General features: G+C 50.2%; 1 protein-coding gene across 4 annotated transcripts in view; it reads left to right on the forward strand.

The window, feature by feature from the left end:
- The window catches only part of LOC144497876 (pre-B-cell leukemia transcription factor 1-like), a 486,513-nt gene that overhangs the window by 327,570 nt on the left and 142,362 nt on the right, over positions 1 to 16,581 (forward strand). Inside the window, exon 8 of one of the 4 annotated variants that reach the window (XM_078219312.1) lies at positions 10,114 to 10,133. The exons of the other annotated variants lie outside the window; for them this stretch is intronic. Coding sequence (XP_078075438.1) covers positions 10,114 to 10,133 — 20 coding nt within the window. The remainder of the gene's footprint in view (positions 1 to 10,113; positions 10,134 to 16,581) is intronic. 4 annotated transcript variants of the gene reach the window in all.

Consider the following 16,581-nt stretch of genomic DNA (forward strand, 5'->3'; position numbering starts at 1 on the left):
GGAGATCCATCACCCCCCCCCCCCATGAGTGAGTGATTGGGAGTCCCTCCTCCCCCCCACCCCCCGGACAATGATCTGGCCTCACTCCCCTCCCCCTCCCCCCCAAGAATGATCTGGCCTTACTCACCCCCTCCCACCCCCTCCCCCAGACAATCATCTGGCCTCACTCACCCCCTCCCCCAGAGGAACATCTGATCCGCCTCCTCCTCCCTCCCCACCAGACAACCATCAGCCCTCCCCCCCCACCACCAGACAACGATCAGCCCTCCCCCCGCCAGAGATACATCTGACCCGCCTCCTCCTCCGCCCCCCACCCCCCCCCCCCAACCAGACAACGATCTGGCCTCACTCCCCTCCCCCCCAACTAGAGAATGATCTGACCCACCTCCCTCCTCCCCTCCACCACTGACCTGAGCCAGAGACAGTAAGAAGTTTAACAACACCAGGTTAAGGTCCAACAGGTTTATTTGGTAGCAAAAGCCACACAAGCTTTCGGAGCCCCAAGCCCCTTCGTCAGGTGAGTGGGAATTCTGTTCACAAACAGGTCACATAAAGACACAAACTCAATTTACTCAATCTGAGCCAGAGAGCCGTTGGAAGCGCTGAACGTGTTCTTCAGCAGCTGGAGTGCCCGATTCAGACTTTTATTTAGCAGGTCTATTACGGGGCGGTTCCGGATTGGCAACCACGGTGGTAAAGGGGGAAATGCTGATAAAGTTGGGCGGGCAGTTCATTAATTCAATTTAAATGCACGCAAATGCATTTAAATCGCCGTTGCGCCCGTTTTGGGCGCAAATCGAATCGCCACCATTCCCGGGTTTCGGTAAAGTGGCGATCTGCGCGGATGCGGGTGTGGATTGCGTTAATGGCCTCACACCCAACTTTACCACATTTATGCGCCCGAAAATGGGCATGACGCAATGGTAAAATCGGGCCCAAAATATTTGTTCAATGTCTCTGCCATTTCCTTATTCCCCATGATATTTGCTCCTGTTTTTGTTTCCCAGTGACCAACATTTACTTTAGCTACTCTCTTCCTTTTTATATACTTACAAAAGTTTTTACAATCTGTTGTTATATTCGTGGATTTTTTGCACTCATATTCAATCTTTTTGCCTTTTTCTCAACTTACTGGTGGTCCTTTGCTAGTTTCTAAAACTCTGCCAATCTTATACTTGCTGCGACTCTTTGCAACATTAGACACCTCATCTTTCATAAGAACATAAGAACATAAGAAATAGGAGCAGGAGTAGGCCATCTAGCCCCTCGAGCCTGCCCCGCCATTCAATAAGATCATGGCTGATCTGACGTGGATCAGTACCACTTACCCGCCTGATCCCCATAACCCTTAATTCCCTTACCGATCAGGAATCCATCCATCCGCGCTTTAAACATATTCAGCGAGGTAGCCTCCACCACCTCAGTGGGCAGAGAATTCCAGAGATTCACCACCCTCTGGGAGAAGAAGTTCCTCCTCAACTCTGTCTTAAACCGACCCCCCTTTATTTTGAGGCTGTGTCCTCTAGTTTTAACTTCCTTACTAAGTGGAAAGAATCTCTCCGCCTCCACCCTATCCAGCCCCCGCATTATCTTATAAGTCTCCATAAGATCAATCTAATACAATCCTTAACTTCCTGAATGAGCCATGGAAAGGTCTTTCTTGCTGAGTTTTTGTTTTTCATTGGAAAGTATCCATGTTGACCATATTGAATTGTTTCTTTCAATGTTTAACACTGTTTATTTACTCCACCCTATCTCTACCTGTTTGCTAATTAACCTCAGACAGGTTTTTTTGGGATGTGGGGGTCACCAGCAGGGCCAGCGTTCGTTGCCCATCCCCCATTGCCCCTAATCTGAGTGGCTTGCTCAATCATTTACAGAGAGCATTTAGGAGTCAACCACACTGCTGTGGGTGTGGAGTCACACGTAGGCCAGACCGGGTAAGGACAACAGATTTCCTTCCCTAAAGGGACATTAGTGAACCAGATGGGTTTTTACAACAATCAATGATAGTTTCATTGTCGCCATTACTGAGACTGGCTTTTACTCAGAGAATGCAATGAGCTAAGAGCGTGGGAGTTTGAGTTAATCGCTTGTCTTAGAATCATAGAACCCCTACAGAAAGAGGCCATTCGGCCCATCGAGCCTGCACTGACAACAATCGCACCCAGGCCCTGTTCCCATAGCCCCACGTATTTACCCTACTAATCCCCTTGATACGAAGGGGCAATTTAGCAGGGGCAATCTATCTAACCTGCACATCTTTGGACTGTGGGAGGAAACCGGAGCACCCGGAGGAAACCCACACAGTCACGGGGAGAATGTGCAGACTCCACACGGAGAGTCACCCGTGGCTGGAATTGAACCCGGGTCCACGGCGCTGTGAGGCAGTAGTGCTAACCACTGTGCTACCACCAGTACTAGTTGCTGCTAGATCCTCGATAACATTAACTGTTTAGGCAGTTAAGTCTCTTTTAGGGCTAAGGAGAGAAACACAAATCTCTCCTGAAGCTGCTGTGGCTTTGGTCATTAACTGGGGCCTAACAGTAATCTGGTTTAAAGCAGTTCCTGAAACAGCTGAGAACAAGAGTATTTAAAAAAGGGACCTCTGTGAAACCAGGGCAGAGAGTGCAGTGAGCAAAGGGGGGCAACGTGGGAGTTTTGGACTCTGTTGACGTCGATAACTGTGCAGGGGAAAGCAGTGGAAGGCAACTTCATGGCACCTTGAGGTTGCCTTCCACTGGGATGGGGAGGAGGAAGAGCGGCAGGGCTATAGTGATAGGGGATTCAATTGTAAAGGGAACAGATAGGTGTTTCTGCGGTCAACACTCCAGGATGGTGTGTTGCCTCCCTGGCGCCAGGGTCAGGGATGTCCCTGAACGGCTGCAGGGCATTCTGAAGGGGGAGGGCAAACAGAGATCATGGTACATATAGGCACCAACAGTATAGGTAGAAAAAGGGATGAGGTCCTGCAAGCAGAATTTAGGAAGCTAGGCAGTAGATAATAAAACTGGACCCAGAAGGTAATAATCTCTAGGTGCCACATGTGAATGAGTTTAGAAATAGAAGGTTAGTCCAGATGAACGTGTGGCTGGAGAGAGGGTGCAGGAGGGGGGGTTTTAGATTTCTGGGGCATTGGGGCCATTTATGGGGGCCATGGAACGTGTACAAGGTGGACGGGTTGTACCTGAACCAAAATGGGACCAGCGTCTTTGCAGGGAGGGTAAGGACGGCAGATTTCCTTACCTAAAGGGCAATAATGAACCAGATGGGTTTTTACAACAATCGATGATAGCTTCATGGTCATCACTGCAGAGACTAGCTTTCACTCAGTGCTAATGCTGTTGGGGATGGTTTAAACTAATTTGGCAGGGACGTGGGATCCTGAGAGAAGATACAGCGGGGGATGCACAGCCGAGATGAGAAAAGACAGCAAGTGAATCAGGAAGGTATAGGGGTTAGAGGCCAGTTAACGGACAAGGGAGTTTGGCAAGAGTAGATGGTATTTATTTTAAAGCAAGGAGTCTGATGAACGAAGCAGATGAGTTGAGGGCACAGATTAAAACATGGGGCATGATATCATTGCTGTCTCTGGGACATGGTTGAGGGGCAGGATTGGCAGATCCTGGATCGTCAGCTGAGACAGGGAAGGAGGTAAAAGAGGAGGGAGTGTCGCAATTCTGATCAAGGAATCAATTACAGCAGTAAGGGGGGACAACATCTTAGAAAGCTCTTCTAATGGTGCCATATGGGTAAAACCAAAAAGGAGCAATCACATTACTGGGAGTATTATATAGGCCCCCAAACAATCCGAGGGAAATAGAAGAGCAGATATTCAGAGAAGAGTAAACATAATAGGGTAGCGCGAGCGGGGGATTTCAACTTCCCCAACATTAACTGGGGTATTCATAGTGTGAAAGGTTTAGAGGGAGTGGAACACTTAAAATGAGTCCAGGAGATCCTTTTAAGCCAATACATAGAAGGTCCTACAAGAGACGGGCGGTCCTGGACTTAATTTTGGATAACAAAGCAAATGGATGAAGTATCAATGGGTAGGCATTTTGCAGACAGCAATCATAACTCCGTTAGATTCAAGATTGTTTTGGAAAAGGATAAGGGCTGACCAAGGACAGAGATGGGCCATAAATCAAAGTTCTAAACTGGGGGAAGGCTGATTTTAACAAGGTCAGATATGATGAAACAGTATTGTGGACAGCATGAAAGGAGGGGGCGCAGTCACAGGTGTGGAATGAGACTGGGAGAGATATGAAAGTGCGTGTGTGTGCACGTGTGTGTGCAGGTGTGTGTACATGTGTTGTGATGGTGGAGGCTATCAGGAGTGAGCTGTGTAATGGGAGTAGACCAGGTGTGTCTGTATTTCTGCACATTTACACATGTCTACATGGTCCCATATTTCAAATCAGAAAACCACCAAACAAGCACATGTGACTCCAGACCCACAGCAATGTGATTGACCCTTAACTGCCTTCTGCAATGGGGCGACACAGTGGTTAACACTGCTGCCTCACAGCGCCAGAGACCCAGGTTCAATTCCAGCCTCAGGTCATTGTCTGTGTGGAGTTTGCAGGTTCTCCCCTTGTCTGCTTGGGTTTCCTCTGGGTGCTCCAGTGTTTCCTCCCACTGTCCAAAGATATACGGGTTAGGTGGATTAGCCATGGTAAATGTACAGGGTTATGGGGATAGGGTGAGCGGGTGCAGGCCTGGGTAAGATACAATGGAGGCAAAACCAATTCCAACAGATCTGATCTGCAGTCCCACTACACCTGGTAGTAATGGTGGTGGACAATTAGACAACTCACTGGAGGAAGAGGCTCCACAAATATCCCCATCCTCATTGATGGAGCAGCCCAACACATCAGTGCAAAGGAGAAGGCTGAAGCATTGCAATAATCTTCAGCAAGAAGTGCCGAGTGGATGATCCATCTCGACCTTCTCCGGAGGTCCCTAGCATCAGTCTTCAGCCAAATCTATTCACTCCACATGATATCAAGAAACAGCTGATGGCATCAGATACTGCAAAGGCTATTGGCCCTGACAAAATTCCGGCAACAGTACTGGAGACTTGTGCTCCACAGTTCACTGCATCTCTAGTTAAACTGTTTCAATACAGTTACAACAGTGACAAGAGCTGAAAATGGCTCTGAAATGTCCTGTCCACAAAAAACAGGACAAATCCAATCCAGCCAATTTCAATTCCATCAGTCTACTCTCGATCATCAGTAAAGTGATGGAAGGGGTCATCAACAGTGCTATCAAGCAGCACTTACTGAGCAATAACCTGCTCAGCGGCGCCCAGTTTGGGTTCTGCCAGGGTCACACAGCTCCTGACCTCATTACAGCCTTGGTTCAAACATGGACAAAAGAGCTGAACTCCAGAACCCAAAAGAGAAAATGCTGGAAAATCTCAGCAGGTCTGGCAGCATCTGTGAGGAGAGAAAATAGCTGACGTTTCAAGTCCAGAGGACCCTTTGTCAAATACTCGAAACATCAGCTCCTTCCTCTCCTCACAGATGCTGCCAGACCTGCTGAGATTTTCCAGCATTTTCTCTTTTGGTTTCAGATTCCAGCCACTGTAGTAATTTGCTTGTAGTTAGCTGAACTCCAGACGTGAGGTGAGAGTCACTGCAATTGACATCAAGCCCGCATTCAACTGAATGTGGCATCAAGGAGCCCAGCCCTAGCAACACTGGAGTCAATGGTTACCATGGGGAAATCTCTCCACTGGTTGGAATCATACCCAGCACAAAGGAAGATGTTTGTGGTGGTTGGAAGTCAATCCAGGACATCACTGCAAGAGTTCCTCAGGATAGTGTCCGAGACCCAACCATCTTCAGCTGCTTCATCAATGACCTTCCCTCTATCAATGAGGTTGGAAGTGGGGATATCATGGACGAATAATGAAGGAACGGCAATATATTTCCAAGTCAGGATGCTAAGTTACTTGGAGGGGAACGTGCAGGTGATGGTGTTCCCAATGCCCTGCTGCCCTTGTCCTTCCAGATGGAAATGGTTATGGGTTTGGAACATGCTGTCTAAGGATCCTTGGTGAGTTGCTGCAATGCATCTTGTAGATAGTACACACTGCTGCCACTGAGTGATGGTGGAGGAAATGATGCTTCAGTTGGTGAATGGGATGCCAATGAAACGGGCTGCTTTGTCCTGGATAGTGTCAGTATCATTTGTAACCCCTCAGATTCTAAAGCAGTTCATGTCCAGGTCTTGCTGCATACGGACAACATTCAGGCTTGGGCTGGTAAGTGGCAAGTAACATTCACGCCACACAAGTGCCAGACAAGGAACATTTCCTACAAGAGAGAATCTAACCAAGTTTCTTTGACATTCAATGGCGATACCATCATTGAATCCACCACTATCAACATCCTGGGGGTTATCGTTAACCAGAAACTGAACTGGACTAGCCAGAGAAATACTGTGACTACAAGAGCAAGTCAGAGGTTTGGAATTTTTGAGGTGAGTAACTCACATACGGTCTCTCCAAATCTACAAGGAACAAGTCAGGAGTGTGATGGAATACTCTCCATTTGCCTGGATGAGTGCAGCTCCAACAACACTCAACAAGCTCAACAACATCCAGGAAAAAGCAGCCCACTTGAGTGAGACCCCATCCACCACCTCCAACATTCACTCCCTTCAGCACTGACACACAGTGACAGCATTGTGTACCATCTACAAGATGCACTGCAGCAACTCACCAAGGCCCCTCAGACAGCATCTTCCATACGCACAATCTCCATCACTTGTGCCTGCCACTTTCACCAGTCTGTCTAATGCCCTCCTGAAGTCCGTTACTATCCTCACTATGTCCTGAATATCCAAGTCCAGGAAATTTGTATTTATTCTCGAGCAGGCACTTGGAAACATCACCACCTGCAAGTTCCCCTCCTAGTTAGATTGATTGGCCAGGTTAAAAATTGCCCCTTAGAGTCCTGAGATGCGTAGGTTGGTGGGATTAGCGGGTAAATATGTGGGGGTAGGGCCTGGGTGGGATTGTGGTCGGTGCAGACTCGATGGGCCGAATGGCCTCCTTCTGCACTGTAGGGTTTCTATGATTCTATGATTCTAGTCACTCACCATCCTGACTTGGAAATATATCTCCATTCCTTCACTGTCATTGGGTCAAAATCCTGGAACTCCCTCCTTAACAGCACTGTGGGTGCACCTACACCACATGGACTGCAGTGGCTCAAGAAGGCAGCTCACCACAACCTTCTCCAGGGCAACTAGGGATGGGCAGTGACTGGCCAATGACAACCACACCTCTGAATGAATTAAATAAAAATCCAATCTATCCACACGACTGAAGTCCCTCACCCCTGGTGCTATTCTTGTAAATCTCCCCTGAACTCCTTGTAAGTCTTGATATCCTTCCCAAAGTGTGATGCCCAGAATTGAACACGTCCTGTGGTTGAGGTTTCAACATGACATTTGTGCTTTTCTACTACATGCCTCTATTAATAAAATCAAATAACCCATGTGCTTTTTTTAATAGCCTTCTCATGTCATCTTGTCACTGACAGAGATTTGTCGATATACACCCCTAGGTCTCTCTAACCCCTTTACAATGGCACCATTCAGTTTGTATTGCTAACCTCATTCTTTCTATCATTATGTATCACTTCACACTTCCCTGTGTTAAATTTCAGCTGCCTTGTTCCTACCCCCATCACCAGTCTGTCTAATGCCCTTCGCACCATGCCCTGTGTACCCAAGTCTAGGGCACTAATATATATGAGTTGTGCTCCCAATAATGGCCTGGAGAGCACTCCCCCGCAGCCTGGGAAACAAGTGTTCACCATTGCTCTGCCCGTTAGCCGGTGTGCTGGCACTGCCCCTTCAATCCCATGGCTTTGATTTTGCAAAGACACCTTGGACTGCGATTTTACCAAAAAATGACCAAGTGCAATAACGGGGAGAAGCCGGAGCGATCTGCACCCTTCTGTCCGGTGTGATCCGGACCGCAATCGTCCCGCATTTTTTGGAGTAGTGGTGAGTTGCACGCCGATTCTGCGAGGGGCTAAAACAGGGGTGAGCCCGCTGCAAAGTGATCGCGTGCTGTTTTGAAAGGGTGCCTTGAACTCTCAGTGTACTGGGAAACCCCCACACTCCCCCCACAGACATCGGGACAGCCACCCTCGCCCTCATCGATGGCATGTTTCCCCAACTCCTCCCCGGCATTGGGGCCTCTCAATAGATCCCCCTTCATGACCTCTTCATGCCCTACCCCGTCATAGCCTCACCCCCACTCTTGCACCCCCCCCCCCCCGCCTTGGTATTGCACTGGCAGTGCCCAAATGGCTCCGCCAGTGTGCCAGGTTGGCAGTACCAGGGTGCCAGGTGGGCACTGCCCAGTCACGTCCACGACCATGCAGGGGCTGCGATCCCCACCAGTGGAGACCAGTAGTGATTCTCGCCAGACTCTTGCCGCACCCAGTGGTCAGAGGGTCCCCGGAGCTGGGAGAATCCGGTGTCGAATGGGCTATGTATATTTAAATTCTACTTTGAATATGCTAATCTGCCTTGCGGCCTTTCTGGGCATGCTTTGGTTTGTACAATGAAGAATGGAACCAGGATGATTGTAAACTGGTGCTTGGCACGAAACCTGCTTTTAGGCCCACGAACAATTTTCTGGGATTGGTGCAGGAAAATTACCCCATGAAATTTTGTCGATCCTCCTTTGAAAGTCCATTGATTGCACTAAACCCATCAAACCACTCTGTTATTTTATTGAGTAATTCAATTAAGTTACTCAAACATGGTACGCCATTTACAAACTGGTGCTGACTTTCCTGTATTCATGATGTGGAGATGCCGGCGTTGGACTGGGGTGAACACAGTAAGAGTTTTAACGACACCAGGTTAAAGTCCAACAGGTTTATTTGGTAGCAAATACCATTCGCTTTTGGAGCGCTGCTCCTTCGTCAGATGGAGTGGATAGCTGCTCTCAAACAGAGCATACAGAGACACAAAATCAAGTTACAGAATACTGATTAGAATGCGAATCCCTACAGCCAACCAGGTCTCAAAGATACAGACAATGTGGGTGGAGGGAGCATTAGGCACAGGTTAAAGAGATGTGTATTGTCTCCAGACAGGACAGCCAGTGAGATTCTGCAAGTCCAGGAGGCAAGCTGTGGGGGTTACTGATAGTGTGACATAAATCCAACATCCCGGTTTAGGCTGTCCTCGTGTGTGCGGAACTTGGCTATCAGTTTCTGCTCAGCGACTCTGCGCTGTCGTGTGTCGTGAAGGCCGCCTTGGAGAAGGCGGAAGACAATAGCTGGGGAGGTCTCGTGGTACAATGGGAGAAGGCGGCCTTCACGACACACGACGGCACAGAGTCGCTGAGCAGAAACTGATAGCCAAGTTCCGCACACATGAGGACGACCTAAACCGGGATCTTGGGTTTATGTCACACTATCGGTAACCCCCACAGCTTGCCTCCTGGACTTGCAGAATCTCACTAGCTGTCCTGTCTGGAGACAATACACATCTCTTTAACCTGTGCTTAATGCTCCCTCCACCCACATTGTCTGTATCTTTAAGATCTGGTTGGCTGAAGAGATTCACATTCTAATCAGTATTCTGTAACTTGATTTTGTGTCTCTGTGCCCTGATGGAGAGCAGATTTCCACTCCATCTGACGAAGGAGCAGCGCTCCGAAAGCTAATGGCATTTGCTACCAAATAAACCTGTTGGACTTTAACCTGGTGTTGTTAAAACTCTCCTGTATTCACCCACACCTTCCCAAATGTGTGTTAATTTTGACACAGATAATAGACTTCTAACAGTTTTCCCATCACTGACAATAGCTGGGGAGGTCTCGTGGTACAATGGGTAGGTCCCTGCCTCTGGACCAGAAGCTCCAGGTTCAAGTCCCACCTCAGGACTTGATGGACATGGTGAGTTCATAATGTGGTCAAACAGGTTGATTATCAGCCCGTAAACCCTCCCAATACCCCTGATGGCCGGCGATAAGAGCTGGAGAGTTTCCTGGTCAGCCATGCTGCAGAAGGCAACAGCAAACCACTGCAGTACTTCACCAAGCTTAATCATAGACCAATCCAATGGGAGTCCCTGGTCACCAATGCCCTGTTAGGGTTTGGTACCTGAAGGGGGTAGGAGAACATTAAGCTGACCAGCAAGTAGCTGCCAGATTTATCCAGCGACCCTCTACGAAATAAGAATGTAGGCGGGAATTTTCCCGTCCCACCCGCTGTGGGAATTGTAGCAGGCGGGACAGAAGATTTGGCGGACCATTTGCAGGTCCGTTGAGTTCAGGCGGGAATTTCCAGTCTTGGGGCATGCATGGCTGGAAACCTGCGCCCATAGTGTTTGAAATCCTCCAGTCTCAATGTATTCCAGTGTACTCCTGACTCACTCACTCCTTCCTCACCCTCATCACTCTGTTCACTGGTGCTGACCCAAACCACTGCTCCTCTTTTCCTAACTTGTACCATGTCCCATTCACCCATCACCCCTATTCCTGCTAAATCACATCAGCACCCAGACCAGTAACACTTGGACTTGAAACCTGTGTCCTCTAATTGCTCCGTGGTCTCACCCCTCCCAATCTCTATGACCTCCTCTATCCCTACATTGGGAGTCTTGGTGCCTCAGTGGGTAGTGTCCCTGCCTCTGAGCCAGAGGCTCTGGGTTCAAGTCCCTCCCCAGGATGGCCAGGAAGTTGCGTTCATAACGCGGCCAAAACAGGTTGAGTGTCAATCTGTAAATCCTTCCAAAACTCCTGGTCCATCATGTTTGATGTGGAGGGGCATCCCTCAAGCTATAACCCCTGGCGACAGACAGTGACCTATTCCAGAAATTAATAGCTATGGAAACAGATGAAAATCTGCTTTAGTGTGCCAATAGGTGCAGGAAGAGAATTGGAATTACGAGATCCCCCAGGCAACTCCTCATTATGCAAATTCCGGCCACGTACACAGCCCCAATCACCCTTTGTCCCTGTCTTGATGGGCAGATCAGTAATTACTGCTTTCCACTGGGATTTGAACATTTTGAACTTTTTTTTAATTATTCATTCGTAGGACATGGGTAGGACATGTTGGCTGGCCAGCATTTATTGCCCATCCCTAGTTGCCCTTGAGAAGGTAGCGCTGAGCTGCCTTCTTGAATCGCTGAAGTCGATGTCCTGTGGGGTTGACCCACAATGCCATTAGGAAGGGAATTCCAGGATTTTGACGCAGCAACTGCGAAGGAACGGCGATATATTTCCAAGTCGGGATGGTGAGTGGCTTGGAGGAGAACTTGCAGGTGGTGGTGTTCCCATTTATCTGCTGCCCTTGTTCTTCTAGATGGAAGTGGTTGTGGGTTTGGAAGGTGCTGTCTCAGGATCTTTGGTGAATTGCTGCAGTGCATCTTGTAGATAGTACACACTGCTGCTACTGAGCGTCTGTGGTGGAGGGATTGAATGTTTGTAGATGTGGTGCCAGTCAAGCAGCTGCTTTGTCCTGGATGGTGTCAAGCTTCTGGAGTGTTGTTGGAGCTGCACCCATCCAGGCAAGTGGGGAATATTCCATCACACCCCTGACTTGTGCCTTGTAGATGGTGGATAGACTTTGGGGAGTCAGGAGGTGAGTTACTCGCCGCAGTATTCCTAGCCTCTGACCTGCTCTTGTAGCCACTGTGTTTATGTGGTGAGTCCAGTTGAGTTTCTCGTCAATGGTAACCCCAAAGATGTTGACAGGGAACTGGTTTTCCCTCTGGGAACATCCCAGGATGTTCTGGGTATCCAGGATGTTCTGGGTATCCAGGATGTTCTGGGTATCCAGGATGTTCTGGGTATCCAGGGTGGTCTGGGTATCCAGGGTGGTCTGGGTATCCAGGGTGGTCTGGGTATCCAGGGTGGTCTGGGTATCCAGGGTGGTCTGGGTATCCAGGATGTTCTGGGTATCCAGGATGTTCTGGGTATCCAGGGTGGTCTGGGTATCCAGGATGTTCTGGGTATCCAGGGTGGTCTGGGTATCCAGGGTGGTCTGGGTATCCAGGATGTTCTGGGTATCCAGGATGTTCTGGGTATCCAGGGTGGTCTGGGTATCCAGGATGTTCTGGGTATCCAGGGTGGTCTGGGTATCCAGGGTGGTCTGGGTATCCAGGGTGGTCTGGGTATCCAGGGTGGTCTGGGTATCCAGGGTGGTCTGGGTATCCAGGATGTTCTGGGTATCCAGGGTGGTCTGGGTATCCAGGGTGGTCTGGGTATCCAGGATGTTCTGGGTATCCAGGATGTTCTGGGTATCCAGGATGTTCTGGGTATCCAGGGTGGTCTGGGTATCCAGGATGTTCTGGGTATCCAGGATGTTCTGGGTATCCAGGATGTTCTGGGTATCCAGGGTGTTCTGGGTATCCAGGGTGGTCTGGGTATCCAGGGTGGTCTCACAGCAGCTCCAAGGATTTATTTTTAATCCAAAGTTGGAGAAGCACTGCTGGAGCTGCGGAGCCTGTCGGTGTTTTGAGGGAGCGTTTTCAGACAGTGCAGCTCAGATTCCAGTGGAGCAACTTGATGACTTCCCTTTCCAGTGTCGGTCTCACAGTGAATTGTCTTGAGGAGCACACACTGGACACCACGCTAATGAATTGTCCAGGGGGCTGGGGAGAAACTTTCCCTGCTTCCTGTCCATGCACCTCCCTTCTGTATTTCCTCACGTCTCAGCAAAGATCACACATAGTCGAGTCCAGTGCCTTTACTCGGGGTGACAACAGGAACACTCCCTACATCAGCCCATTAAATAGACAAGGTGAACACCAGGCCATGAGGGCAGAAAGACCACATGCAGATCTGTTATTTACCTCCTTCTAGTCGACAGCAGCAATGGGGGTGGAAAGAGGAAAGATCCCCCACAGGAGGAGGATTCCCTGACCATTCTCCAGCCCTTGAAAAGTCACACTTTTCGAGATCCAGGGAGAGGAGAATCTGCAGGAAGGAGGTGAACAGGAAGCGAGAGGTTTGGTCCCAGATCAGCCTGTGAGCAGATTCCCAAGGGGCACTGCTCGCTGCAACAAAATGGGAAAATTAGCATTACTCCCGACTCTGTGGAGAATGTTACCTGGTGTATTAACAGTCTGCTCACTGTCACCCCCACAGACAGTCTGAGCACTGTCTCTCCCACAGACAGACTGTCACTGTCTCCCCCACAGACAGACTTTCACTGTCTCCCCCACAGACAGACTGTCACTGTCTCCCCCACAGACAGACTGTCACTGTCTCCCCCACAGACAGACTGCTCACTGTCTCCCCCACAGACAGACTGTCACTGTCTCCCCCACAGACAGACTGCGCACTGTCTCTCTCTCGCAGTCTGCGCACTGTCTCTCTCGCAGACAGTCTGCGCACGGTCTCTCTCGCAGACAGACTGCTCTCTGTCTCTCTCGCAGACAGACTGCTCACTGTCTCTCTCGCAGACAGACTGCTCTCTGTCTCTCTCAGAGACAGACTGCTCACTGTCTCTCACAGACAGACTGCGCACTGTCTCTCTCACAGACAGGCTGGTCACTGACTCCCTCGCAGACAGACTGCTCACTGTCTCTCTCGCAGACAGTCTGCTCACTGTCTCTCTCGCAGACAGACTGCTCACTGTCTCTCTCGCAGACAGACTGCTCACTGTCTCTCTCGCAGACAGACTGCTCACTGTCTCTCTCACAGAAAGACTGCTCACTATCTCCCCCGCAGACAGACTGCGCACTGTCTCCCCCGCAGACAGACTGCTCTCTGTCTCTCTCACAGACAGACTGCGCACTGTCTCTCTCACAGACAGACTGCGCACTGTCTCTCTCTCACAGACAGACTGCTCACTGTCTCTCTCACAGACAGACTGCGCACTGTCTCTCTCGCAGACAGACTGCTCACTGACTCACCCACAGACAGACTGCGCACTGTCTCTCTCTCACAGACAGACTGCTCACTTTCTCTCTCTCACAGACAGACTGCTCTCTGTCTCTCTCACAGAGAGACTGCGCACTGTCTCTCACTCACAGACAGACTGCTCACTTTCTCTCTCTCACAGACAGTCTGCTGTCTCTCTATCTCACAGACAGACTGCTCACTGTCTCTCTCACAGACAGACTGCTCACTGTCTCTCTCGCAGACAGTCTGCTCCCTGTTTCTCTCACAGACAGACTGCTCACTGTCTCTCTCTCACAGACAGACTGCGCACTGTCTCTCTCTTACAGACAGACTGAGCACTGTCTCCCTCGCAGACAGACTGCGCACTGTCTCTCTCTTACAGACAGACTGAGCACTGTCTCCCTCACAGACAGACTGCGCACTATCTCTCTCTCAGACAGACTGCTCACTGTCTCTCTCACAGACAGACAGCGCTCTGTCTCCCTCTCACAGACAGACTGCGCACTGTCTCTCTCTCACAGACAGACTGCTCACTGTCTCTCTCACAGACAGATTGCGCACTGTCTCTCTCGCAGACAGACTGTGCACTGTCTCTCTCGCAGACAGAATGCTCACTGTCTCTCTCTCAGAGACAGACTGCTCACTGTCTCTCTCGCAGACTGCGCACTGTCTCTCTCGCAGACTGTGCACTGTCTCGCAGACAGACTGTTCATTGTCTCCCTCGTAGACAGACTGCGCACTGTCTCTCTCGCAGACAGATTGCTCACTGTCTCTCTCGCAGACAGACTGCTCTCTGTTTCTCTCACAGACAAACTGCTCACTGTCTCTCTCACAGACAGACTGCCCTCTGTCTCTCTCACAGACAGACTGCGCACTGTCTCTCTCACAGACAGACTGCTCACTGTTTCTCTCACAGACAGACTGCTCTCTGTCTCTCTCGCAGACAGACTGCTCACTGTCTCTCTCGCAGACAGACTGCTCACTGTTTCTCTCACAGACAGACTGCGCACTGTCTCTCTCTCTCACAGACAGACTGCTCTCGGTCTCTCACAGACAGACTGCGCACTGTTTCTCTCACAGACAGACTGCGCACTGTCTCTCTCACAGACAGACTGCTCACTGTCTCTCTCTCTCGCAGACAGACTGCGCACTGTCTCTCTCACAGACAGACTGCTCACTGTCTCTCTCGCAGACAGACTGCTCACTGTCTCTCCCACAGACAGACTGCTCACTGTTTCTCTCACAGACAGACTGCTCTCTGTCTCTCTCGCAGACAGACTGCTCACTGTTTCTCTCACAGACAGACTGCTCTCTGTCTCTCTCGCAGACAGACTGCTCACTGTCTCTCTCACAGACAGACTGCTCACTGTCTCTCTCACAGACAGACTGCGCACTGTCTCTCTCACAGACAGACTGCTCTCTGTCTCTCTCACAGACAGACTGCTCTCTGTCTCTCTCACAGACAGACTGCTCTCTGTCTCTCTCACAGACAGACTGCTCTCTGTCTCTCTCGCAGACAGACTGCTCACTGTCTCTCTCACAGACAGACTGCGCACTGTCTCTCTCACAGACAGACTGCTCACTGTCTCTCTCGCAGACAGACTGCGCACTGTCTCTCTCTGACAGACAGACAGCACACTGTCTCTCCCTCGCAGACAGAGTGCGCACTGTCTCTCTCACAGACAGACTCCTCACTGTCTCTCTCACAGACAGACTGCGCACTGTCCGCACTGTCTCTCTCACAGACAGACTGCTCTCTGTCTCTCTCACAGACAGACTGCTCTCTGTCTCTCTCACACACAGACTGCTCTCTGTCTCTCTCACAGACAGACTGCTCTCTGTCTCTCTCGCAGACAGACTGCTCTCTGTCTCTCTCACAGACAGACTGCGCACTGTCTCGCTCGCGGACAGACTGCACACTGTCTCTCTCGCAGACAGACTCCTCTGTGTCGCTCTCACAGACAGACTGTGCACTGTCTCTCTCACAGACAGACTGCTCACTGTTTCTCTCACAGACAGACTGCTCTCTGTCTCTCTCGCAGACAGACTGCTCTCTGTCTCTCTCACAGACAGACTGCTCACTGTCTCTCTCACAGACAGACTGCGCACTGTCTCGCTCGCAGACAGACTGCACACTGTCTCTCTCGCAGACAGACTGCTCTGTGTCGCTCTCACAGACAGACTGTGCACTGTCTCTCTCACAGACAGACTGCTCACTGTTTCTCTCACAGACAGACTGCTCTCTGTCTCTCTCGCAGACAGACTGCTCTCTGTCTCTCTCACAGACAGACTGCGCACTGTCTCTCTCTCACAGACAGACTGCTCTCGGTCTCTCACAGACAGACTGCGCACTGTTTCTCTCACAGACAGACTGCGCACTGTCTCTCTCACAGACAGACTGCTCACTGTCTCTCTCTCTCGCAGACATACTGCGCACTGTCTCTCTCACAGACAGACTGCTCACTGTCTCTCTCACAGACAGACTGCGCACTGTCTCTCTCGCAGACAGACTGCACACTGTCTCTCCCACAGACAGACTGCTCACTGTTTCTCTCACAGACAGACTGCTCTCTGTCTCTCTCGCAGACAGACTGCTCACTGTTTCTCTCACAGACAGACTGCTCTCTGTCTCTCTCGCAGACAGACTGCTCACTGTCTCTCTCACAGACAGACTGCTCACT

This window comes from Mustelus asterias, chromosome 8, assembly GCF_964213995.1.
Source record: "Mustelus asterias chromosome 8, sMusAst1.hap1.1, whole genome shotgun sequence".
In the NCBI taxonomy this organism is placed as follows: Eukaryota; Metazoa; Chordata; class Chondrichthyes; order Carcharhiniformes; family Triakidae; genus Mustelus; species Mustelus asterias.